General features: G+C 45.3%; 1 protein-coding gene across 12 annotated transcripts in view; it reads right to left on the bottom strand.

Annotated features, from left to right (window-relative positions):
- Window positions 1-26,480, bottom strand: part of LOC115087139 (kyphoscoliosis peptidase-like) — a 117,602-nt gene that overhangs the window by 64,291 nt on the left and 26,831 nt on the right. For 9 of the 12 annotated variants that reach the window (XR_003855450.1, XM_029593997.1, XM_029593932.1 and 6 more), the window contains 4 exons: window positions 22,996-23,028; window positions 22,647-22,764; window positions 20,373-20,564; window positions 15,267-15,457 (listed from right to left, as the gene is read on the bottom strand). Coding sequence is in view for 11 of the 12 variants with exons in the window: in XM_029593997.1 (XP_029449857.1) it covers window positions 15,267-15,457; window positions 20,373-20,564; window positions 22,647-22,764; window positions 22,996-23,028 (534 nt within the window). In the remaining variant the exon portion in view is untranslated. Of the gene's footprint in view, window positions 1-1,460; window positions 1,514-9,264; window positions 10,512-15,266; window positions 15,458-20,372; window positions 20,565-22,646; window positions 22,765-22,995; window positions 23,029-26,480 lie in introns of those variants that run through there. The other 3 variants (XM_029594018.1, XM_029593986.1, XM_029593948.1) reach the window with 3 other exon arrangements.

The raw sequence follows: 26,480 nt of genomic DNA, 5'->3' as shown, positions 1-26,480 counted from the left end.
GGAGGGTGAATCTTTACAAGATGAACCTCCTGCTCAAGTGGCTTTATGTAATTCAAAATTTACCCTTGGTCATTAAAAGGTGAGATCTCTGGTCTCTAGAAAGAGTGTAACGGTCCTTTATGTGGGGGGGAAGAGGGCCCGTATACAATTCCGCTTTTTACATTCACGCTGGGGGCAGGGCGGCTTGAATATTCCAAATATGAAACTCTATAATGTGGCTGGGAATCTCCGAGTAGCCAGAGGTTGGCTGCTGGGCGAGTCGACTTATATTGATATAGCAGCGGAACAAACTTTGATGGGGAGTTTAGATCCCTGGTATACCTTGCAAGCTCAGGACCTGACGAGGAGTCTTTTTGCCTTGCTCACTCGTTTGCCAGACCCAATTTGTTGGGCGTGGCAACAGGTTACTCGATTATTTTCTCTTCCACGGCAATGTGCCTATTTTCTCCCTCTCTGGGGAAATGCAGATTTCCAGCTCGGATCTCACACAGCGGGCTTTCATGAATGGTTCTCCAAGGGCATTATATATTTGGGACATATGCTGGATGCAGACGGTCAGCTACTATCCTTCATTTCCCTGGTGGCACAATACTCCTTGCCGAAACACCATGTTTTCTATTATCTGCAATTGTGACATTATTTTAACACCCTGCCCACTGACTCTAAATCCCCTCAGCACTTTATTTATTTATTTATTTATTGTTTTTCTATACCGACCTTCAAGGTTAAATACCATATCAGATCGGTTTACATCGAAAAGAGACAGAACAGTAAACATAAACAACTTATTATAATCAGAAGAAACAAAAAGTTACATTTAACAAGGACTGCAAAACTTGGAAGCTTAAACAGCTGGAAAGAAAGGCTTGAAAGGGCAATAAATTAAGAAACTAAGTCATAAAGGAGTCTGGGCTAGTGCTAGTTAAGCTATTAGAAGAGGTACTAATGCTTGTGAAGTATTTAGAGGAGGAGCGAGGTTCCATTGCTCGTGAGCAGGTTCGTCGTCTAATGTGTATCTGAAGGATCCGGGAAGGCTTGGCGGAACAGCCAAGTCTTCAGTTTTTTCTTAAATGTTTGTAGGCAAGGTTCCAGCCTGAGATCTGCTGGGAGGTTGTTCCAGATGGCTGGGCCTGCTATTGAGAACGCTCGGTCTTTGGTCGAGATGAGGCGCGTGGCTTTGGTTGTGGGGGCTTGTAGCGCTCCTTTGTAGATTTCTCTAATCGGTCTGTTGGAAGTGTGGAGTTTGAAAGGGATTTCGAGGTCGAGTTGAAGGTGATTATGGATGGATTTATGTATTAAAGTGAGTGATTTGTGTAGGACTCTGAAGTTGACTGGTAACCAGTGTAGGTTTCGGAGGATGGGAGTAATATGTTCTCTCCGGTTGGTGTTGGTCAAAATTCTGGCCGCGGCGTTCTGTATCATCTGTAGCGGCTTGGTAGTTGAGCTGGGTAGGCCTGTGAGGAGGGCGCTGCAGTAGTCTATTTTGGCAAATATCAAGGATTGAAGAACTGTCCTGAAATCATGGAAAAATAGGAGAGGTTTGAGTCTTTTTAACACCTGTAGTCTGTGGAAGCAATCTTTGGTAATGGTGTTGATCATATTCTTTAGATTAAGGCGGTTGTCTAGTATAACCCCGAAATCTCTTACATGAGTATGGGTGAGATGGGAGTTGTGGTGTGAGTTGCGTTGGGTCTGTGGAATGAGGTTGTCTTGGTTGGAAGAAATGAGGAGTAGTTCGGTCTTTGAGGCATTGAGAACTAAATTTAGACTGCTGAGGAGACTGGTAGTTGTTCCAGAGTGAGAGTGATTTGGTTATGGATTCTGTTATGGGAATCAGAATCTGCACGTCGTCTCCATAAATCTAGTGAATTAAATTGAGACTAGTTAACAGATGGCAGAGGGGGAGGAGGTAGACGTTGAAAAGGGTGGGAGATAGGGAGAATCCTTGGGGTACACCAAGAGAAGAATTTGTCGGTGGTGATTATTGTTAATCTTGACTTTAAAGCTTCTATTACTAAGGAAAGACTTGAACCAGCTGTGGACTGATCCGGAAATGCCTATGTCTGAAAGGCGATTCAGGAGGATGGAGTGGTTGACGGTGTCGAACGCCGCTGAGATGTCAAGGAGGATTAGAAGAAAGGAGTGGCCTTTGTCCAGACCCATAATAATATGGTCTGTTAGTGAAATGAGAAGGGTTTCCGTGTTGCGTGATTTGCGGAAACCATATTGGGAAGGGTACAGGATGTTGTGATCTTCTAAATAATCTGAAAGCTGGGTGTTTACCAGTTTCTCTGTAAGTTTGGCTAAAATGGTAGATTGGAGATGGGGCAGAAATTAGCTAATTCGCTAGGGTCCAGATTATGTTTCTTCAGGAGGGGTTTAAGGGCAGCGTTTTTTAGACTGTCTGGGTACATTCCTTGACTTAAGCAGCAGTTAATGATGTTGGTCAGTGCTCCAGAGATTGTGTTTGGGATAAGTAGCAGTAGTTTGGAAGGAATGTTGTCTGCTAGGTGGCTGGATGGTTTCTGCCTTTTAAGAAATTAGAGTTGACATTATATATTATATTATATATATATATAGTCATTATATATATATATAGTCATTATATATATATATGATTTTGAGACTAGGGCTGTGCTTTTTGCTTTCACTCAGACCCGGAGCCTCTCTTTAACTCACTACTATATACAGTTGACCAAGTTGCCTGACGAGGGAATGTTTGTACTGTTGGTCTCGAGATGGAATAGAGATGCCGCAAATTTAATTACCGTTGAACAAATTAAACGAAGTTTCCATTCCATCTCTCAAGTGACTATAAATGTATATCTTCGGGAGTTACAATTTAAATGTTTATGGCGCGCCTATACTCCACCAACTGTGGTGGCTCATTATAACCTCGGGGCTTCTGGTTACTGTGGGAAATGTAAACAGGAAATGGGGACTTTACTTCATATGTTTTGGGACTGTTATCTCATTCGCCGCTACTGCGGACGCCTGTTACATTATCTATCTGATTTATTGTCAATTACTTTGCTCCCAGGGCCGCAATTAGTACTTTTTGGCGTATTCCCATCTACACCGGTCCGTAAGTGGGGGTCCAGTGTGTTCTTCCGTAAGGCTTTATGTGTGGGGGAAAAAAAGTCATTCTTTTCAGTGGCGCTCTGAGGATCCTCCTTCCTACTGGGCTTGGCGCAATCAATTACGTGATCTGATGCATTTGGAGGCTTCGCTGGCTCACACCTCTCCTCAACACCGACGGAAATTCCTACACATCTGGGAGCTCTACCTTCAAGCACTTCCGCACCATCCCTGGAGTTTGATCTTAAATACTATTGTTTCTTGATGTATTGAGCATGTGAGAAGGTTTCCTTCTATTTAATTGGTAGTCTTGTCTCTGATCTTTTCGGTTTAATAAGCCATAGGAGAAGAGTACGGGGGGGGGGGGGGGGGAGTTATAGGGCGCGGGGGGGGGGGGGGGAGAGAGGGAATGAGGATTGCCCGTACTGTTAAAATGAATGACTTGCTGGCTGTTATTCGTTGCACAAGGGAATGTTTCTCATTGCTGCACTGCTTTGTTATGTTTGCATTCATCAACGTACTTTCCATTTCTCTGTTTTCACTCAATAAAAACCATTTTGACATAAACTAGGGGGTTTTTGGGACCCAACTGTTAACTGGGCGAGCTGCTGGACAAACTGGTGAAACTGGCAATGGCCTGGATGCACGCCCCTTTTAAAATTCCACGACTTATGTGGTAGAAGCAGAATTTATGTGCATAGGCGTGCGTCCACTTAAAATTGGGCACATGTGTGCGTAGTCAGGCTATTTTATAACATGCGTGTATAAAATGGCTGTGTATCTGGGCATGCCCTGACGCACACGTGCCAAAGTGCACCCGTGTGCAGGTTTGAAAGTTACCATCCCTACCTTTGCAGTTACTCCTTTAATATTTTTTTGATAACCGTTTTACTCATCCCTACCTTTGCAGTTACTCCTTTAATATTTTTTTGATAACCGTTTTACTCATTTTACTCAAGTTAAATGCTATCGCAGTACATTTCCTTAGTCTCCTCCCTCCAGTTATCAAGTCAAATTTGATGGTATTATGATCACTGTTGCCAGTATCCTCAACACTATTTTCTCTCTCACAAAACGATGTGTGTTCCATTAAGGATCAGGTCTAAAATAGCTCATCCTCCTGTCAGTTCTTGTACCAGCTGCTCCATGAAGCCATCATTTATGTCACCTAGGTTAGTAAAACCTGTACAACCGTCTAAGGATAAAATAACTTTTAAATTAAAAGTTCTAAAGATGAAAAGGTATTGGTGGCAGGGTGAAAGGCTAACAATATTTTATTCAAACCCCCCTGATCTCACTTATAAGAGCGACACTTGAACCTTTTCCCATAGACACAGAATGGAGAAAATCCTTAGTAAATAAAGATGAAAATGTGTATTTACCTTAGCTTCTATTATCTCTAATGGGACCTATTTACTTAGAACACACCTTTTTTGCATTAATGAGTTAGCACACTTCAGTGAATAGGCTTAAAAATGTCTTAGTCACATATTTATTATTCAATCCGCATTCTAGTTTATTAACTTGTAGCTAGTGTATATGACTGGTATAAGCAACCAATACATCAGTCATAAGATTTAATTATAAACAAAAGACATAGGCAAAATTGAAACTGCACAAGACAAAAAGTTTATATAGGCCAGTACAATCACTCCAAACCAAAATGTGATGACATTTTAATAAAGATTGTAAGTTTAACCACCTCATTAAGGTTCTATAGAATCATCGTCCCCAGTTAGTTCTGTGTTGTATCCCCAATTCAGTGTGAATATTGAATCTTGATGGGGCCATAAAAAAATAATCCGAGGGCTGAATCCAAATATTACTTTAACCAGTCCTTTCTGTCCTCAGGTCTGGGTTCTTTTTTATTGGGGAAAAGGATGATCTTCAAGTCCGAGGGCTTGTGAGTAGGATCCTCTTCCTTTTTGAGGGTTACTGTGCCTTCTCATGGTGGAGATTATGCTTCAGGGACCAGATAGCACACAATTTGGGTTTTCAAAATTAAAGTGTACCGTATTTTTCGGATTATAAGGCGCATTACCAATGAGCGCCTGCTACGGTGTCCAGGTTCATATATAAGGCGCACCGGATTATAAGGCGCACCGGATTATAAGGCGTAACGCATTAAATGAAACAAAGCTCAGACCATAGGGCAGACTTTACTGAACTTTATTCAACTCTCAACAATAACTCTCAACTTGTTCAGTTGTAACGAGTCTGTCTTTGCTCTTCAGTGATGATTCCAGCCTTCATGAAAGCCTTCATGAAAGCCCGGATGACACTGGAGACTGATACCTTCTTCCAGGCATCCACGATCCACTGGCACATAGTGGCATAACTCATCCCTCAGGCATTACATCACATCTTCCTTTCCGATCAGCCTCTCTCTCATGCATGCATACACACACACACACACACACACACACACACACAGGCTTCTCACTCCCATGCTGTATCTCATACACACCCATGTTTCTCACTCCTATGCTAGCTGTCTCCACATACACAGGCTTCTCATTCCCATAATCACTTTCTCTCTCTCACACACACACACACACTCCAGTCATCTCCCTGACCAGTCAGTTCCATTGTTTCTCTTATATACACTTACACACAGGTTCTCACTCACAGTTACACATGCACACTCTCAAAATCACACATACCGGTACATTCTCTTCAGGCTGGCTGGTTCTCTCATTCCCCCCCCCCCCCCCCCCCCCCCCCCCCCCCCCCAAGCACACATGATAGCTGCAGCAGCCTCCTCCTCTAGTTTCTTTCAGTTACGGTAAAAAAAAACAAAACAGAAAAACAACTGTTCATTCCTCCACCGCCACAAATCCATCAAATCCTTCATCTTCAGTGTCTGAGTTAAACAGTTGGGCGATTTCTATATTAAGCATGCTCGGGTCCCCCTCATCATTATCCGAGTTGGTCTCGTTGCTGCTGCTTAGCTCTTCAGTGATGATTCCAGCCTTCATGAAAGCTCGGATGACACTGGAGACTGATACCTTCTTCCAGCCATCCACGATCCACTGGCACATAATGGCATAACTCGCCCGGCGTTGCCTCCCTGTGTTGGTGAATGTGTGGTCACCTTCTGTCATCCAACGCTCCCACGCTGCTCTCAATTTAACTTTAAATGACCTGTTGATGCCGATATCTAGCGGCTGGAGCTCTTTGGTTAATCCACCCGGAATTATGGCAAGCTCTGAATTAGTTTTCTTCACTTGGGCTTTGACATTATCGGTCAAATGGGCGCGCATGGAGTCATAGACCAATAGGGATGGGGATTTGTGAAAAAAGCCGTCCGGTCTCTTGACGTAGACCTCCCTCAGCCACTCAATCATCTTCTCCTCGTCCATCCAGCCCTTTGGGTTAGCCTTGATGGTGACACCAGCAGGAAACTTTTCCTTTGGCAAAGTCTTCCTCTTGAAAATGACCATGGGTGGTAGTTTCTGGCCATTAGCCTGACAGGCAAGAACTACAGTGAAAGATGACTTCTCGTTTCCTGTGGTACGTATAGATACCATACTGGTCCCTGTTTTCTCAACAGTACGTTGTACGGGGATATCGAAAGTGAGGGGGACCTCATCCATGTTAGTGATGTGTTCTGGCTGGATATTCTTTTCTTTTATCTTGGTTATGCAGTAGGTGCAGAAAATGGCCAGCTTCTCTTCATAATCCTTTGGCAGTTGCTGGCAGACAGTAGTTCTGGTGCGGATGGAGAGATTACACCTTTGCATAAAACGAAAGCACCATGAAGGACCTCCTCGAAAGTCCTTGATCTCCATGTCGCGTGCTAACGCTGTGGCTTTGAGTCAAATAGAGACAGTGGGGACGCTTCTACCTGCGGTTCTCTGTTCGATAACCCACTGATCTATTTTGTCCTCCAACTGTGGCCATCTTGCTTTGTTTCCTCGGAAACTCAGTTTGGTCTTCTTTACTTGGCATAGGGCATCTTCTTGTTTCCTCCACTTACGCACCATAGATTCATTAATGTTGAATTCTCTCACAGCTGCTCTATTTCCATGCTCTACTGCATGAGTTATAGCTTTAAGCTTAAAATCTGCATCATAAGCATGTCTCTTAACAGGAGGCATTTTGGAGTAGTGGGTATAAACATTTATTGAATGCACGCACATTAATGCTGGAGCACAGATACTGCACGGCTCAGAGCCTTTTTTTTAATCGGTTGCGCTCAGGTCAGGAGGAATCCGGGTAAACCGGTAGAGGAACAGCTTGTTATGCTTGGTGGTCCGTGAGCTATGTCCGCGGACTGCCGCACTCACCCGCTGGCAGGTCGGTTGCGCTCGGGTCAGGAGGAATCCGGGTAAACCGGTAGAGGGACAGCTTGTTATGCTTGGTGGTCCGTGAGCTATGTCCGCGGACTGCCGCACTCACCCGCTGGCAGGTCGCATACGCGGTCGGCAGTAGCACGTGCTGATGCTCCTTCTCCTTCCTGCCTGTGCGTCACTTCTGCACGTGCTGATGCTCCCCTCCTTCCTGCCTGTGCGTCACCGGAAGTAAACTTTGCCGGAGCCGCGTGGGCAGAAGTGGAGCGTTTACGGACCGAGAAGAAGAGGCCCGGTAGCAGGGCCACTGCAGAGCCCATCCTGCGGCGACCGCAAAGAGGAGGCCTAGAGGTGAGTGCGAGCCTGTGCTAGAGAAAAATCCATATATAAGGCGCACCGGATTATAAGGCGCACTTCCGATTTCTGGGAAAATTGTAGGTTTTTATGTGCGCCTTATAGTCCGAAAAATATGGTACTATGATTTCTTCAACTCAAATAAAGTCCAATCAATTAGAAGAAACCATTCCAATTTACATCTGTGTGGAGACTGGTGTCTTTTCTCACTGAACTTCTCTTCCCTCTCTGTCTTTGTGTATGAGTCCTTGGTAGAGGCTCTTGGGATAGAGCTTTACCAATCCTGGTGTGAGTGGGTAAGTGGTCCCAGTTGGGTAGGGAAATTCTAGCTGTGAGGGCCACATGAGTCCAGTTCTTCAAAACTGCAGCCTGTGACCTGTGTCCTAAAGGGTGGAGACACCAGGGGTGGGTCTCCAAAGATCTTTGTTCTTCTCTCAGTTGCTTTGCTCTCTGAACTCCTCCTGGGGACCTATCTTGGGAAAAGGTCTGATGCCTGAAGAAGCAGGGCTGTTATAACCCAGCTTCTGTGTGAGGATGAGTAGTAGGAAAACTTCCTTACTAATCAAAAAGGAACAAACACTTCTAAAGTCTAAAAACGTCTTCTGAGGGGATGAGTCTCCACTGATCCTTCCCTAATAGTGAAAAGGGTACAGCTGATTGTCTTTCCCCTAGCCACCAAATCCGGGGATGTCCTTACTCATTCCTCTAAGAGTATTATACACAGACTTCTTTGATTTGTTTGTCACAGGAAGTTATATCGCTCATTAGGACATATGATCGAGAAGTCTGTGTTTTTTCAGATTGAGACCTTACCGTGGTCCATAGCAAGACTTAAAATTGGGTTCCAGACTTGCTGATATCCCCTCTATTCTTCACATGATATAAGATTGTGCCAATCATTTGTTTGGTTCTATCTCTATTTTATTGCTTACTCCAGTACAGCCAGGTTCTCACCTCAAGTAAAAATTAAAAAAAAATATCTCCAAACTTCTAACAAAAGCTTTTTACCAAAAGCTGGAGGCGCAGGTCCTGAGAGTCCAGGGTGAGAGGAATCTTTCTCCCAAACCAAAGGTCCAGAAGGCCCTTCTCAAAACAAAGGGCTTCTTTTTAAAAAGTATTTACATGCTTAAAATTGAGTTTTACATATGTAAAATGCACTTTACCCATATAAGTGGGCTTTTTTTTTTTTGTGTATGATTTTTATTGAACAGCAGTCATAATACAGCAATAAACTTTATAACACAAACATGGAAAAGCCAATCAACCTTTGACAAAGATCATTGCCATCAGTGGGACCTTACAAAGGAAAACGCGCTGTCCTCAGCTCCCTCCAAGCCAACCAAGTTGGTATTATTGGAAGAGGAAGGGGGGCTCGGAATCAGGGCCAATCAGTAAGTCTAGCAAATAGTCTGGCCAGTTAAATTGTTCGATTTTATTTTTGTTATATCACCCTAAACCTCCCCCAGCCCAGCCCACCCTCTACCCCCCCCCCCCCCCACCCTGTAGACACTGATACTGATATAACATACTAGTCCAGCAGCTATGGGATACAATAATTGTATAGGTTACTAGATACCAAAATACTTGAAAGAGGGGTACACAATGTTGGAAGAAAACATCACATTGCGTTTCCCCTCAACTGTTGTTTGGATGCCAGGCACGCAAAGGATCATGAGAAGTCTAGCAGGGCACGACTCAAGCTATGGTAATAATTGTCTCTCCTTAGCGGGCAGCCTTTGCACATAGACATCCCAAATATCACAAGTTGTAGTGTACTGGGTGTTCGATTTTTGCCGTGCAGTCAACAACTCCAAATGCAACAGTTTATGAAATTTTGCTTGCCAAGTCTGTTGATAAAGTGGAGTAGAACTCGTCCACTGGGCTAGGATAGAGTCTCGCGCAATCAGAATAATTTTATCTAGCAGTAACTGTTGCTTCGCTTCTAGAGACATGACTTGTTCAGGAATCATACCCAGTAACCAAATAACAGGGTCCAAAGGAAGAAGGTATCCCCATAAATTTTGAACCAATTTTTGTAGGTATGTCCAAAAGAGTTGAACTGGAGGGCAAGCCCAGAACCATGATAAAAATCTGGCGTCGAATGAGCGCATCTGATACAAGTCTGATTCGGGGTGATTCCCATGTAAAAAGCATGCCTTTGTGAGTAGAATGCTTGATGGAAGAATTTGTAGGTTTTATCTCGTAGGAGAACATTCTCAACAGAGCTAGAAATCCATTGGAAACAGCTTTTAAGATCCTTCCAGGAGACAACCTGAGGAAGCAGTTTATTCCACTTGTTAGCCACCCCATCTAAAACAGGACAGGGGTTAAGACTCATTAAGGCCATATAATATTGAGAACAGGACTGTTGTTTGCCATCGTCTCCCAGGAGGAAAGCCCGGATGCTGCGATGCTGAAAGAAGTTGGGGTGATCTCTCTGACTTTCGAGCAAAAAGTGTCTAAGTTGTAGGTATCCATAAAAGTCAGCTGTTGGGATGTTGTAACGAAGCTGAAGTTCCTGAAAACTGTGTAGTCTTGGCAGATTTTCGCTTTTGTCAAATATTTGATACATAAACTTCAGCCCTAGCTGGTGCCACCGTTGGAAAAGTATTTGTTGCATACCTGGTGGAAACAGCAAGCACCCTCATATGGATAGGCAGGCCAATAGTCCAGCCGGGGTGTTCATTTTCTGACAGAGAAGTTTCCAGGCCATTTGAATAGGACGAACCACCACACTGTGTACAAGGTAGGTTGGAAGTTGGGCATCTTTTAATTGCAGAGTAGCGCCTGGCAGGTGAGAAGAAAACCAATTGCTGTAAAGGTCCAGCGGAGAATAAGAGGGGAAGTCACAAATCCAGTCTTTAACATGGCGAAGAAGACTGGCATGATTGTAGCATTCTAAATCAGGACAGTTAAGACCGCCATCCTGCTTGTAGGCCATAAGAGTCTTTAGAGGTATACGAGCTCTTTTACCATTCCATAAGTATTTGGTGATACCTCTTGAAATGTCAAGGACATCTGTCTTTTTAAGCCATAGTGGTAACATATGAAAAAGGTACAACCATTTTGAGATTTCCATCATTTTAAGCAACAATATTTTCCCTGACAGCGATAATGGCAGAGCCTGCTAAGCAGATACATTTTTAAGCAGTTTCTGTTTCAAAGGGAGAACATTCAATGCATAAGTGTGGCTTGGGACTGCTGGTATGTAAACCCCTAAGTATTTCAGAGAGGACTGTACCCACTTCAAAGGGAAGGCACCCGGCCAAGTATCATGCAGTGTACCCAGGATGTCCAATGCCTCAGATTTATCCACATTCACCTTCAGCCCAGCAAAGCTGCCAAAGGTAGCCTGAATATGTAAAACATGAGGTAAGGAAACAACAGGGTTACAAAGAAATACTAATATATCATCTGCAAAAGCAGCCACCTTGAAGTAATTTTGTTTGTAATGCAACCCTTGAATGACAGAGGATTCAGCTGGCTTGAGCAGCAGAGAGTCCAAGGCCAAAATATATAAGATGGGAGACAGAGGGCATTCCTGCCACACACCCTGCCTGATATGCACCTCATTTGAGAGAGAGTTATTAACCACAATATGAGAGACTGGATCTTTATATAGAATAGAAATAGCAGTAATTAGTTGCTCTGGGAACCTGAAACGCTGGAGTACAGAAAACATGTAATCCCAAGATACTCGATCGAAGGCTTTCTCCGAATCAAAACCACCAGCCATCGATTCAATATGGGAGTGATGTGAGAATTCGATAGCAGAGAGAAGCCGAATGACATGAGCCTCTGCATTACGACCACTTACAAACCCTGCTTGATAAGGAGATATTAATGTAGGCAGGATTGTGTTCAGGCGTATAGCTATTATGCGGACATAGAGCTTAAGGTCATTATTCAACAGGGAAATAGGACGGTAAGATGAGGCCTGAAGAGGATCCTTTCCTGGTTTAGGCAAGACCGTAATATAGGCCTTGTTGAATAGTGGAGGAAAGCTTTTAAGGTTGCGGGTGGAGTTAAAGAAAGACACCATGGAGCCTGCAATGGAAGCACATAAAATTTTATAATATTTGGAAGTAAGTCCATCTGGCCCAGGGGATTTATGGTTTTTACTCGACCTAATTACCCCCTGTACCTCCCCCTCTGAAATGGGCTGGCTAAGATATTCCGTTTTTTCAGGAGGGATCTGTGGAATTTTTAAATCTTTAAAAAAACAATTCTTCCTCCAAGGAACCCCCCCAGTCTATCTTCACTGTAGAGCCCTTCATAAAACAAACAAAAGACTTTGCATATGTCTTTACTTGTGTGGACATGTGCTTCTGTGGAAGATCTAAGACTACCAATGAAGGTTTTCTTCCATCGTACAGCCACCAACCTTGCTAATAACTTACTGGATTTGTTCCCGTATCGAAAGAAAAAGTGTTCGGAGGCCCTTAAAGAACGTTGAGCACGTAGGTGGAGATGTGAATTTAATGCATTGAGACATGCTCTGTAGGCCTCTCTGTGAGATGGAATGGGAGAAGCAGCTAATGCCCTTTTTGCGCTTTGGAGTTCAGCATCTAATTGCAATATGGTGGCATTTAACTTTTTCCGTTTCATTGCTGAATAAGCAATAACATCCTCCCGGAGCACAGCTTTACTCGTTTCCCAGAACAGCGAGGGTTCATTACAATGTTGGGCATTATTCTGAGCAAAATCCTCCCATTTTTGTCGGATATACAAATGAAATTCCTTGTCCTTATTTAAATGACCAGGGAAGCACCAGATTTTTTGTCCAGAGCGCACCGTGGACATCCACATATCCATCCAAACCGGTGCATGGCTAGCAATCACAATGGAACTTATGTCCGCCTCTGCTACCCTGGGAAAGAGGGTGGGTGGAATAAGGATATAATCAATTCTTGACATGGTAGCATGTGCTCTAGAAACATGAGTGTACTCCCGAACTTCGGGGTGCAGTAAACACCAAACATCTAGAAGTCCCAAGCGATTACAGAATTGTAAGACTCCAGAGTCAGGGGGGTGTTTAAAACTACCAGGCAATTGGGACTTATCCAAGGCACTATTTAGTACACTATTAAAATCCCCAACCATTATGAGTTCACCTGCATTTTTGTTAAGAGGAGTGTAGATACTGTGGTAATAAATTTTGAATCATACGTGTTAGGAGCATAAATATTACATATGGTCACTTCTTTCCCCGCAAGGGTTCCCATCACTAGAATGAATCTACCATCTGGATCACTGATTTCCTGCTGCAGTGTAAAGGGAGTGCTTTTATGAATTAAGATGGCTACCTCTCCCTTCTTCCCTCTAGCCGCAGAAAAGTAGCAAGCAGATGCTCATTCTCTACATAATTTTTTGCTTTTCAACTCTGAGAGGTGAGTTTCCTGCAGGCAGGCTATGCTAACTTGTAAACGTTGCAAATGTTGAGAAACCTTTTTCCTCTTAACTGGGTGCCCAGTCCATCTATATTCCATGAAATTATCCTGCATTCACTCCCCATAATACCAATGCATTAAGAAAAAGAGAAATAGTTTCTCGGAAGGGAGAAATAGCTGAGGGCTGGCTCCCAGCCTACCAGACCCTCGAACCTACTGTTGGCGCCCAGAGACCCACACAATGCTAACAAAAAAAATAGCAAACATACAAGAAGAAATATCCCAAGCATCAAATAGGACCAGTGTCTAACCCCCCCCCCCCCCCCCCCCCCCCCCCCCATCTTTCCCTCATTACCCGATTTACTACCCACAAATCTATCCAGATTCATGAGCTGGATTAGGGATCATACATATGTGCTCTTTCGGCTCAGAGCCTCCCCCCACCCTCCATGAGCAAAACGTTTAGAAGAATAAGAATACCCAAACATTCAAACACCAAGAAAAGGTCACTTATTTAAAGAATCCAGGAACTGAGTTACTTCAGTCACGCTGTCATAGGTTTTCCATTTGCCGTCATGGTTAATGCGCAGTTTTGCTGGGAATTGCATTACAAATCGAATATGCTTTTCAATGAGGGCATCACAGATAGGTGCATATGCCCGCCACATCGCAGCCACTTTTGCAGAATAGTCTGGCGCCAGGCGAACAGAATTGCCTTGAAACTTCAGGCCTTCACACTTTCGGGCTGCCTGCATTAGGAGCTCTTTGTGACGAAAGTTTAAAATTTTTGCAATAACCACCCATGGACGGGTCAGGTCTGGTACGCGCGCCCCTAATCGGTGTACTCTTTCAATTTCCAGGAGCCCGTTTAGATCCGGCAGGCCTAGAGCCTCTGGCAGCCATTTTAACAGCGTGGTGCGTAGTAAATTGTCATCTAAAGTTTCTGGTATGCCCAAAAAATGGATGTTGATCTCCGTGCCCGATTCGCAAGGTCATCCGATTTTTCTGTTTGTTCTTGTAGCTTAGATTCTAATGTGGACACCTTCCCTTGCAACACTGAGATCGCGTCTTCTAAAGAGGATGTTCCTTCTTCAACCTGGGTCAAGCGCGGGGCATACTCTTGGAACGTGTCGCGTAGTTCAGCTATTTGATCTGATATCCCACTGAGTTTTCCCTCAAGGGCTGCTATCACTGCATCTTTAATTGTCGTCGCAGTCATGGGAGATAAAGTATTTGCCGGAGGGTTTTCACCACTTACCACATCTGCCGATCCGGGCGCCATTTTGGGATCTACTCCTTTTGGCTTTTCTTTATCCCTTTTCGCTAGTTTTGGTGCCATGTTCGATGGTGATTTTGCCATAAAGGAGGTGATGGACATATGAAGATTTAAAGCCGGTGTTGTGAGGTATTCTTATAAGTTTAAGCAGGTTTTAGAGGCCGGGAGGGGGATGAGCCATCCGGAGCGGGATCAGACGCATCCGACCTCACTCACCACATCACGTGATCTCCATAAGTGGGCTTTTGAAAATTGCTACAGTATATGCCATTGAATTGTCCATAGGATGTATGCATGTAACTCCTTTTAAAATTACCTCGTTAGAGTATTAGAAAACAGCTCCTCACGTCTCAACATCCAAACCAAAATGACCACACTCTCCTATCTTCTAGCTCTCCTTGTGCACTGAGAGCCAACCATTGCCACAATCCTCTAGGGAAGTGCTGTTTGAAAGGATATCTCCTCTACAGCTGGCTAGCCCAAGGGCTGGAAGCTAGGGCCATCTAGTGGAGACCTAAAGGGGTCTGTACACTTTAATAGCTCTTTAAGGCTTAAATCGAGGTTATTGTTGAGAACTGTGAATTCACAGGGTTTTAATGAAGCGCTTGTTATAGCAGTTTAAACATTTTATTCAAACATATCATAACATTCTTATGCCCATGTAAGTTGCAAATACTTTTGAGAGTGGAAGAGTTAAAACCTAACTGAATCTTTACTATTGCTTATGTGCACAGCAATTCAATCTGATTCTCACGTTTCAGTTTAAGTAGAACTGCAGAACATTCCACCCCTAAACTCTTAGCAGCAAATACCAGTTTACAAAAATGTTTGATAACCCTTCAATACTAATTGAAAGTTTACTAGACTTGCATTTACCTGATTTAACAACGGAAACCCTCGGTGAAATGAGATAAAGCTGCAGTTTGAAAAATTCTGAGGTCTTAAAAACTCTTTGTTCAAAATCTTCAAATGAGACTGTAGATTGCAACAGCTGCCATGTTGGGTCATCAGGCCAATGGGTGTCAATGAAATCTTCTGGGTCTGTCAGGAAGAAGAAATCATCGTATCTGAGAAAGGGAGGAAAGAAAATCCAAGATGAGAACAAATGTCAAAAAGGATGGCATGCATGGGGTGTCCTCCTTGTATCCAGTCAAGTTAATATTCAAAGGGTTTATCCAGCTAAGTTTAAAACTTAGCCAGACAATCCCCTAAATAAACTATTTTGCCCAGAGGAATGGCTACGTTTTAACCAGGGAAGTCAATGGCTGGCTAAACCTTAAGCAGATAATAAAGAGGCAGGGCAGGGGCATTCCAAGGACATGGTTTACATTTGCTCGATATTCACCGCTAGTTGTGTAAAGTTATCTGGCTAACTCTGGCCTAGAGGAACTAAGCCACGATGTTTTATCACAGGAAGGGTCCCACTATAGCGGGAGGGAGTCACCATGATAGTGCAGCCGCTCCCCCAAAAGAGCTTCATGGCTGTATGATGTATTCTTTTATCTGGTGGGCAAACAATGTGGGATAAAAGAATGTGGCGCCCGGCCCTATGATGCGAAGGCGGCTCCAACTTTACAAGACCACCATCGCCTTAAAGGGTCACTGGCCCGAAAAAAAAAATGTTCCAGCAAACAGGGAGGTGTAGAACATATGGGTCAGGGCTGACCTGCATCTTCAACCAGGACTGCCAATTGAGGCGGCCCCAACACCCCCAAAATGTAAAAAAAAATTAAACATGTAGATCTGCGGCTACAGCCACCCCACTCCCTCCCCCCCCCCTAAAGACCATCATGGTTCCAGCTCCTCTACCAAAGCTTAAAACATAAAAAAATAGGGTCTTGGCTTCTTCTGATTCCCCCCCCCCCCCCGTCAAGTCTACAATAGGGTCCCACCCTCCTTCCCACCCCCCAAATCAAAGCTAGTGACCTGGCTCCACTTGCCCATACCCACATCCCTCTCCCTCCCTGAAGCCGGAAATTAAAAAGTTAAGGTACAGGCCCCCACCCCTCCAACCTCCCTCCCGCAGCCCCTCAACTTTCAATCGGATCCTGCGTCGGGGCCGGGTGCACCCTTTCACCCAGCCCGATCAGCACCATTTTCCAATCATCTGTCCTTACCCCAGTCACATGGCTTGGGCAAGGTCAGGTCGGCACCATTTTGGAAAATAGCACCAACTGGGCCAGGTGTGAGGATGCACTCAGCTCCGATGCAGGATCCATTTGAAATTTTGGGGGTGCAGGAGGGGGGGCGTGCACCCTAATTTTTTTTTATTTTCTGGCTTCCAGGGGTATGGGCAGGTGGGGCTGGGACCCTATTGTTGACTTGGAGGGGTGGGAAGGGGGGCAGCCAGGACCCTATTGTTGGCATGAAGGGTGGGATGTGGGTATTGAAAGGGGCTGAAACTCTATTTTTTTATGTATTAAGCTCTGGGGAGTGGGGGAGCCAGGGCCATGATGGTCTTTGGGGGGGGGGGCCATCACTGTTCACCTGCATGGTTTTTTTTTACATTTTGAGGGTGTTGGGGCCATCTCGACTGGCAACCCTGGGTTGAGATGGGGGTCAGCACTGACCCCTGCACTCCCCCCTCCTTTGCAACTTTTTTTTTTTTTTTAGCCGGCTCTTTAAATGTAAGGCAGGAGTTTCGTGACCGCATTAGGGTCTCGGCCCTACCGTCTCACATTTATCACTTTTTAAAAAGGTGTAGGTATTTTATCATGGCTGACCATCTTCTCTGTGGGCCGCGATAAAATATCTGCATAAGTTTGCCTATGCACGGCCTTCTTTGCATGTATTTGCATTATTCATGCATGCAAATCGCATGCAAAATCATTGTAGTAGGGGAGTGAACCCGAGCGGGGAGATACAAAATATTGCATATAGCACATGATATCGTGCGATATGTGATATAATATGTGTTAGAGCCCTATTACGGCTTGATGCATCTCCCTGTCTGGTTGGGAAAATAGGCCTAAAGTTAAAAACTAGCATGCTGAGGGGGTGCTGATTCCACCCCCCCCCCCCCTCCCATATCATCTCTCACCTTAAAAAAGGTGTTGGCCAAATCCCCAACTCCCGAAACCCCAAAAGACTATGAGTAGAAACCTTTTCCATGTTGGGGATTGAGAGTCAGGCTCCTGAGTTGGAACACCTATATTTTATTGGTATTTCTCCATGTTCCTTGGAGGTCCCAATTATCTGAACCAACTCAGTTAGATGATGGAGGTAGGAACTCAGCCACTTTTGTAGTATCATTGAGATGCCTATGAGTCTGAATAATCCTATAGTCATGTTTAGGATTTGGGTTTTTGTGTCTGCAACTATTCCAACATGTACAAAACTGAAGTTTCTTGTGGCTTGGACTTGTTAATATGATTTTTTTCTATAACACTTTTGGAACCACATATGTTGGAGTAGTCTGGACTTATTACAGTGTCTTAGACTGCAGTAGACGTTCAGTCAGTGGTTTTCTTCTACCTTCTTTTAGTCTGCATTACACAGGAGAGAGTTTACCTGTCCACAGAGTGGTCTGCTCAGCCTTTACCAGTTAAGGATTTATCTAGGTCCACTAAACCATCTGATCAATCACTGACCATATAAGAACCCTGAAGACCCTGTCCTGGACTTTACCGTAAACAAGGGCTACATATTTTTGGTCATGTGCCCATTTTGTGGACTCTTTCATATTTGTAGTAAGGTGGAAGAGATGACCCAGGTTCAGGTCTTCAGCAGGGGCACTAGGAGAGTTCAAGCCCATTGTGGAGGTGTTTTGCTTACTCTACAAGTGAGGAATTTCAGCTATTTACTCACTAGACAGCTACTCACACCAAAGGGAAAACAGAAGGGTTCTGTCTCTGCTTCCCAACCAGCAGCCAATGCACAGGGGGACCTTGTTTTGTCTAGTAACAGACATCAGAGGAAGTGAGATCAGTCTTGAGAAGGAAACACAAATGTTCTATAGAAATAATAAAATGGTAAATTCAGTTTACAAACTTTGAGGACAGCATCATTCTCAGGGAAGTTATTGAAGCATATGCTTGAGAGCATCCATGGAAAAATACAGAATAGCCTGTTATTTACTGAAAAGAAAGATTGAGCAATGCACAGAAATAAGAGGGACATTAGTACTGTCACAGGCTCTAATGTGTGTTAAAACATCATTAATGGAAGTTAAAACCACTAGCATGGCTTAGTACATTACATTGTCACATTAATGTGGCTTAAATACTGCTTCCCATGCTAATATTCATTGAGCTCATTATCATGCAAAATCATGATAGTGAGCTCATTACCATGTTATTACTGGCCATGAGCATTAGCTAACTGTAGCTCAAGAGCTGTAGTTGTTAATCTCGGGCTAAGCAGAAGGCCAGAACAGGTGGAGCTTAATAATATGATTTTTGGTTGGGGGTGCATTTTGATCTAAGGGAATTTGGTCGAAATAGGAGGCGTCAGTGTCAGAAGTGTGTGGGGCAGGGGGTGAGGTATTTGGAGCGTCAGGCCTCTTTCTGCGTTCCAAAGAGGGCACCAGCCCAGCCCAGGCCAGGCTTACATATTCCCGTGGGTGGTAATGTGCAAATGTTGTCACAGGTAATGTTCGGGCATTCCTGGATGTGAACACCCCCCCCCCCCCCCCCAATGATATTTACTAAACTGTGGTATTCATCTGTAACCGAGAGCCATTCTTCGGTTGCCAGTGGATGGAAGGAGGACCCATTCAATTCCAGTCCCTTCCTTTGAGGGGCCTGGGAATGACCTGCAAGGCTTTATAACAGCTCTCTCCTGAGAGTCTGGAGGCAGTCGTGTATGATGTTTGGAGCGTTAGGAGGTGGTAGGTGCTTACCCTTTGTAGTATTTTCAGGCCCAGTTGGAGGGAGCAGCCTAACCCAGCCTGGGAATCCTGACCAGGGTCGGGAGGGTGGTCCTGCCAGTCTACTCCCTAGCTGGTGTGGATACTCTTCCAGGTTGTTTTTGGGGATTTTGAGCTTTTTGTGGTAAGAGCCTTCCTGGACTCCTAGGCCTTTCCTGGATTCAGGGAACAGGGAAACCCTGTGCTCAGCATGCCCAGGTAGTGACCCGCTGCAAGGGATAACTCTGGTGTTATATTTGGTTAAGGGAAAAGGGCATTAAGTTGAGACAACCAGGGGAAAGATTTTTGTGGCTGTCTCTTCCTTCCTGTTTTGGAGCAGGATAAGAAATCTGCATCCAGGGATCCCTCCCATAAGGGATCCAGAGGAGAGGCTGAGTCTGAATAATTCTGAGGAAGTGGAAGAACTGCTAACCGTGAGTACAAGATCTGTAAAGATCCTGGAGGACACCAATCTGCAGTCTTCAGCACCTGGGGAGAGAGAGAAGTTTACTCTCTGTGCAAAAACAGGACTTTTGGCCATCCATGGAAAGGGTTTTCCTGCCCAGCTTAAAGGTTGCCCTGCCCATCGGGACCTCCATCTCACCTAACCTAAGAGGGTGGTAGGATCCCGTACCCTGTGAAAGATTCCTGCACAGATAGAGGTAAAAATTGTAATTGAGAGAAGAGAAAAGACTGTGGTGCTGGAAACATATTTATTGTGCCATCTGCAACTACTTTATTCATTAAATTTAAGTTTGGACACTAACCCAGTGCATCCTGCATCTTTATTTGAGCATCCAGCACTCACAGAGAAGCGAGATTTCCCCTCTCCCAGGGATAACCAGGATGTCAGCCACCCCTGCACTGGGACCCGAAAGAATCCACACCCTGGGGAAAGGGTCACAGAAAGGAACTAGTCAGGGTTCCTGCCCCATAGAACTTACAAATAAGTTTATGGCCCCACCTATGCATGACAGGCACACCGGGATGGGGTTACACATGTATGACAGGTATGTTAGTTTTGTGGATACTACAGAAATTAAACTGCATTAAAACCAGGCATTAATGCCCAGTTTTAAATATGCTTTAGTAAAAAAGCCTCTATGTTTCTTTCTTCAGTTTGAAATTTCCCTCACCTGGGTATGAACAGCCTCTTTTGAAGGTCAATTGTGCCTGCACCCCAGCACGCATCAAGAAGGTAGCACTGGCCATCCAGCTCAATAGCATTCCACATGTGGTTCGATTTCTTGTGTTGGAAGCTTTGGCCTTGCCTGTATCCAGCACATCGGCTATACCCAGAAACTTCATGGCATGTCAACCCCATCTCCCTGTGACAGCAGAAATGTTGATTGCAATTATGGGAGAACACAGAGGGAGCTGCAAGATACTTTGAAAATTCACCTGAATTTCTATAACAAGGGATTCACTTTTGTCACTGCTAAAGCACCAATGCATGTCAAGGTTTGCATTGTGGAGTAACAGCACACTTCAGGTGATAAGGAAAAAGACCAGATTGCTTCAACTAGCTATAGACAATATCTATTCTACTAAAATATGGAACTTAGAGTGCCTTCTTGTAATTTAATTAAAAAATAATAATAATTCAAGGGAATAATTTTTAAGTTTTTTTTTCTATGCTTATGTAAACCACCTTTTGGCAAGCGGATCACACCCAGTGCAGAGAGCAAGATTGCCTGTGAGGCTCAAGGGATCCCAAACAAAAGTATAGTCCACACAAAAAAGTCTGGTCTTCCAAACATTCCATTGCTGGAAAATTCTTTATTAGATTCTACTGGAATGGGCGAGGGCCGGATTAAGGCGGAAGGTGCCCATAGGCAATGAGGGAAGGAGAGTTCTCCTCCCCCTCCCCCCAGCAGCAGCGGGGTGGGGGGGGGGAGGGGAGTGTTGGGGATGATCTCTCCAGCTCAAATCTCCTTCCCCTCCCTCTTCAACTACAAGTTGTAGTGCCGTTTCTCTTCTCTAGGTGCCGGAAGATGCAGTAAAAATCCGTGCATGGCCTTCAACAGCCCTGGAGTGCTGACTGACCCTGCGGCACCCCACCCCCTGCATGGGTTTCTATGCTAGCAGGAAGGCTGCGGAGGGGGAGGAAGTATGGTGCCACAGGATCAGTCAGCGCACCAAGGTTGCTGAAGGCACCACAATGATTTCTCCTGCGTCTTCTGGTGCCTGCAGGAAAGAAGCAGTGCTGCGGCAGCAGACTCCAATTTAGGAATGGCAGCAGTGGCGACCCTCTGGCACCTTTACAAATTTGGTACCAGAGGAAGTTGCCTATGCCTAAATCCAGGGCTGGAAAGGGGTAGACTATCCTTACACTTATTTTTTTGTAATCTGTACTTCGAGACAATATCATTTCACTAAAAAAAAAAAAAAAGTTCCAATTGCAATGAAACCTCAAGACCAGTCAAGCTGGAGCAGGAAAACAAAATTCATACTAAATTAATTGTCTTTTATGTCCCAATACTTTTAAAATTATTTTTAAAATTAAATATTTATCTCATAATAGCACCCATGTCCCTCCTTTTCCTCCTTCCTGGGTGTTCGTATAGCTACATGTCAAATGGATAGGCCAAGTCACTCCTGGTTTTACTCCATGGAGACGCACTTCAGGTTTCTCTAGGAAAAACAGGACTCTGTCTCCATGGGATCTAAGTCCTTAGCCACATTGGCTAGTAACGCAGGTATTACATCCAACTTCAATGCAGACATGTAACCTTTAGCTTTAATGACTGGATTGACATCTATCTTGGTCATTATCCTTGATATGTAACAATAGCCAAAGGTCCCTTACAGGTCTGATTATAAATATCATTTAAAATAGAATTGTTGAATCAGGGCTTGGCCACGTGTTTTTAGCATCTGGAGCCTATCTGGCAAATAGTCTATCCGAAGATGATATGCTGTATAGAAGAAACTTTTTTTTTTAAACAAATGTGATATTAAATTGATTTAAAAATATACATCGAAATATCTTGAATTAGAAATAAATGCACATAGTTGGAAAGGCAATAATAACAGAAAAGAAAACCCCTATAAAAGAAGTATAGATTCCAATCCGGGGATCCAATAGAAATTCTGGAGCAAACAAAAGGAAAACGTATTTATGCCAAATACAAGAAAACAATATGTACAGGCTGCATCTAATACTGAAGTGTAATTTTCTTCCCCTCTTAAGAGGAGGAATCAGCCCAAATACCTTAACTATACATTGACCAAAACGTGATTAGAAGTCTTCCCATTTAGAAGTTGTTTTGAGTCACTAAATATACTGTATATCTTTTGTTAGCATTTCAATTAGAAATTTGCAAAGATAACATAGGAAATATTAATCACCGAGAGCAAGACAATCTTGGTGCACTGCAGAAAAAAAGTATTTCTTTTTCTTTGGGTACCTGCACATTACTCGACATAGGCTGGCATAACCCGAACACACGCCTCGTCCCGTCTGCAAAACCTCCTCAGGCTCATGGACCTTCTGAGATAGTCCAAAGAGGCCATCCACATCATACCCTGAAAAAGTGCAACAAAAGCCCCCTGTTCATTTATTTTATCACACCCAATAGACTGAGGCCAAAGCAGTCAGTTTGCTCCCTGTATATTCATGTTAATGTGGAGAACCTGAAGGTGTGCATTATGAGGATAATTTTGTAACGCTGTGCATAAAAAAAAATAGTTGGCAAGAGTCGCATCATTTGTCGAAACAGATTTGCATGCTTAGATCCGCTTTGAAAAGTAACTCACCAAATCTACCCACACAAGTTACGCCATAGAGTCCTATATTAAAAAGACATACAGTAAGCGTAAGAGTTAAGTGTGTATACTTTTGAATTTTAAAAAGTTCATGGGCTCAGCAATCTAAACTTAGGAGCCTAAATAATGGGCAGTCCCAGGACAGTGGAAAGAATTTAGGGGCTCAATTGATATTCATTGGCATAAGGAACTGTACCTGCATTATGGTCGCTTATACAAATTAACAAACTGAGGCCTAGATTCATCATTCTGCTATATTTATATTTATAGCAGAATGATGAGCCACGCAAAAAAAAAAAAAAAAGGGATGGGGGGGGGGGGGCAAAATTGTGCAGCCGGCCTCATTTCGGTGGTGTGTTTTTGCCGCCACAGTTGCAGCCGGGCCGCACAGTTTCGCACCCATAGCACCACCGGAAAAGGTGTAGTTCTTTCCCGCAGTGCTGCCGGCAATGATGTAGAAAACATTCTTGCCCACAGTGCTGCCAGGACATAACTCTGCCCAAACCCCGCCCTCACTCCTCCCCTTCCCCTACTTGGCAATGTACCGCCATGATACCTGCACATCGTGGTTTGATGCATGACCCAGCGATTTTGTTGCTTATGATTTTCTTTTCTTTTTTTTTAAGCAGTAACTATCTTTTTGTTTGGAACAAAACTCTGAGTATGGATTGTTTATTTTTTCGAGTGGATCCTCTTTGAGGCCCTACAGATTAAGCCTGTTCCCATCACAGAACCTGGGGGGGGGGGGGGGGGGGATGGAGAGAGAGACTGTATAGATCCCCTATGACATGCTATATATATACCAGGGTAAGAGGGGACACTTTCAACTCGGGATGGATTTTGGGGGGAGGGGGGGGGCTTGCATTCATAGTCAGAGGAATTAACTTCAAATTTGATATGACTGATAAATTTCTATCATTTGAATCAATAAAAGGTACTAACAAGAGGAGCTGATTTGTACAATGCAGTCTCTCTCTAGAGACTCTATCTTGTCTCTGTTACCTGGGGCTTAATTTATGGTAGAAAAACCTAGACTAGATTGCTGTCATCTTTTTTCTGGGATCTGAGGAAGTGGAGCAGAATCAATGATGCAAATCAGTTCTGGTGGACAAAGGATGAGAAAGTAAGGTGTCCATCTTGGTGGTGGTAGCAGGTCATGTGGCCATCTCATATACAGCTCGATCCAGTATCGTCCGCTCGAGGATTGCCCGTCTGTAACGTGCTCGTAGCGCACAATTCGGGCGCGCAAGGCAGTTCGGCGATACAGTGTCCAGTTTCACGCGTCCGTATCGCTTCTGAAAACAGACGCATAACCCTTTCCGCACCCGGCATGTAAATGAACGAAAAAGCTGTATAATGAAGGAATTAGCTATTCCCCTGCGATACTGTAACGGGCGCTGATATTATCTCCTCCGTAACCCGCTGTTCTGCCGCGGCCTTAACCTGCTAGTTTACCGCCTCCCCCTAGTAGGAGTTAGTGTAGTGTAGTGTAGGGTAAAAACATTGCTTACCCGCCCTGGTCCCGTCCGGTCTCCTGCAGCCCCGTCCGGTCTCCTGCAGCCCCGTCCGGACCGGACGGGGCTGCAGGAGACCGGACGGGACCAGGGCAAAAAAAAACAAACGAAAAAGTAGCAAGGCTTGGGCCTGCTATGGTAAGTGTAAAAAGTGTAAAAAACAAAAAACCTGTGTGTTATATAAAAAAATAAAACAATATTAAATACCTGTCGGAGGGCCGTGGGTCCAGGCGGCCGGTGGGCGGCGGGCAGCCATCAGCGGCATCCGGTAGTCCCTTCTCCCTTCCTCCCTCCCTCCCCTGCCTGGATGAGCGCCAAAATCGCACGGGCGGGTCGGCAGCGGGGGGTGGGGGGGGGCGGCAGCAGGATCCGGGAGTGGCGGGTAGGCAGCAGCGGGGTCCGGGGGGTCCGGGGCAGCGGGGGGGGGCAGCGGCAGCGGGGGGGGCGGCAGCAGGATCCGGGAGCGGCGGGTAGGCAGCAGCGGGGTCCGGGGGTGGCAGCGAGATCCGGGGAGCCAGCAGCGGCAGCATGTTCGATCGCGCAGGCAGGTAGGTGGCAAAGTAAAGATGGCCGCCAGCACGGGAAAATCGTGCAATTGGCCGCTGAAGACGTGACGTCACGACGTTTGGCGTCACGGGGTGTGACGTCACGTCTTCAGCGGCCAATTGCACGATTTTCCCGTGCTGGCGGCCATCTTTACTTTGCCACCTACCTGCCTGCGCGATCGAACATGCTGCCGCTGCTGGCTCCCCGGATCTCGCTGCCACCCCCGGACCCCGCTGCTGCCTACCCGCCGCTCCCGGATCCTGCTGCCGCCCCCCTGCTGCTGCCCCCCCCCCCCCCCGCTGCCGCTGCCCCTGCCCCCCCGGACCCCGCTGCTGCCTACCCGCCGCTCCCGGATCCTGCTGCCGCCCCCCCCCCCCCCCCCCGCTGCCGACCCGCCCGTGCGATTTTGGCGCTCATCCAGGCAGGGGAGGGAGGGAGGAAGGGAGAAGGGACTTACCGGATGCCGCTGATGGCTGCCCGCCGCCCACCGGCCGCCTGGACCCACGGCCCTCCGACAGGTATTTAAAATTGTTTTATTTTTTTATATAACACACAGGTTTTTTGTTTTTTACACTTTTTAAACTTTTTTACACTTCCTGGTGCCTGTCATTTCAAATGTCATTTGAAATGACAGGTACCAGCGCACCCAGGTTACTGTATAGGCGCTGTTACAGCGCCTATACAGTAAAATGGGTTGCGCGGGCATAACCCTTCCCTAACGCTTCACAGCCGCGGCATGCATTTGCATGCGATTAGAGGAGAGTATCGGGGAGTTAGTGAAGAGAACTGTGCGTGCGGGGAGGAAGGGTGCGCCTGACACTACCTCACTGTTTTTACCGCGGCCTTACTGGATCGAGCCGATACTCAGCTCGATCCAGTATCGTCCGCTCGAGGATTGCCCGTCTGTAACGTGCTCGTAGCGCACAATTCGGGCGCGCAAGGCAGTTCGGCGATACAGTGTCCAGTTTCACGCGTCCGTATCGCTTCTGAAAACAGACGCATAACCCTTTCCGCACCCGGCATGTAAATGAACGAAAAAGCTGTATAATGAAGGAATTAGCTATTCCCCTGCGATACTGTAACGGGCGCTGATATTATCTCCTCCGTAACCCGCTGTTCTGCCGCGGCCTTAACCTGCTAGTTTACCGCCTCCCCCTAGTAGGAGTTAGTGTAGTGTAGTGTAGGGTAAAAACATTGCTTACCCGCCCTGGTCCCGTCCGGTCTCCTGCAGCCCCGTCCGGACCGGACGGGGCTGCAGGAGACCGGACGGGACCAGGGCAAAAAAAAAACAAACGAAAAAGTAGCAAGGCTCGGGCCTGCTATGGTAAGTGTAAAAAACAAAAAACCTGTGTGTTATATAAAAAAATAAAACAATTTTAAATACCTGTCGGAGGGCCGTGGGTCCAGGCGGCCGGT

Source organism: Rhinatrema bivittatum, chromosome 1 (assembly GCF_901001135.1).
Source record: "Rhinatrema bivittatum chromosome 1, aRhiBiv1.1, whole genome shotgun sequence".
In the NCBI taxonomy this organism is placed as follows: domain Eukaryota; kingdom Metazoa; phylum Chordata; class Amphibia; order Gymnophiona; family Rhinatrematidae; genus Rhinatrema; species Rhinatrema bivittatum.
This window is presented reverse-complemented; position numbering and strand designations above follow the sequence as displayed.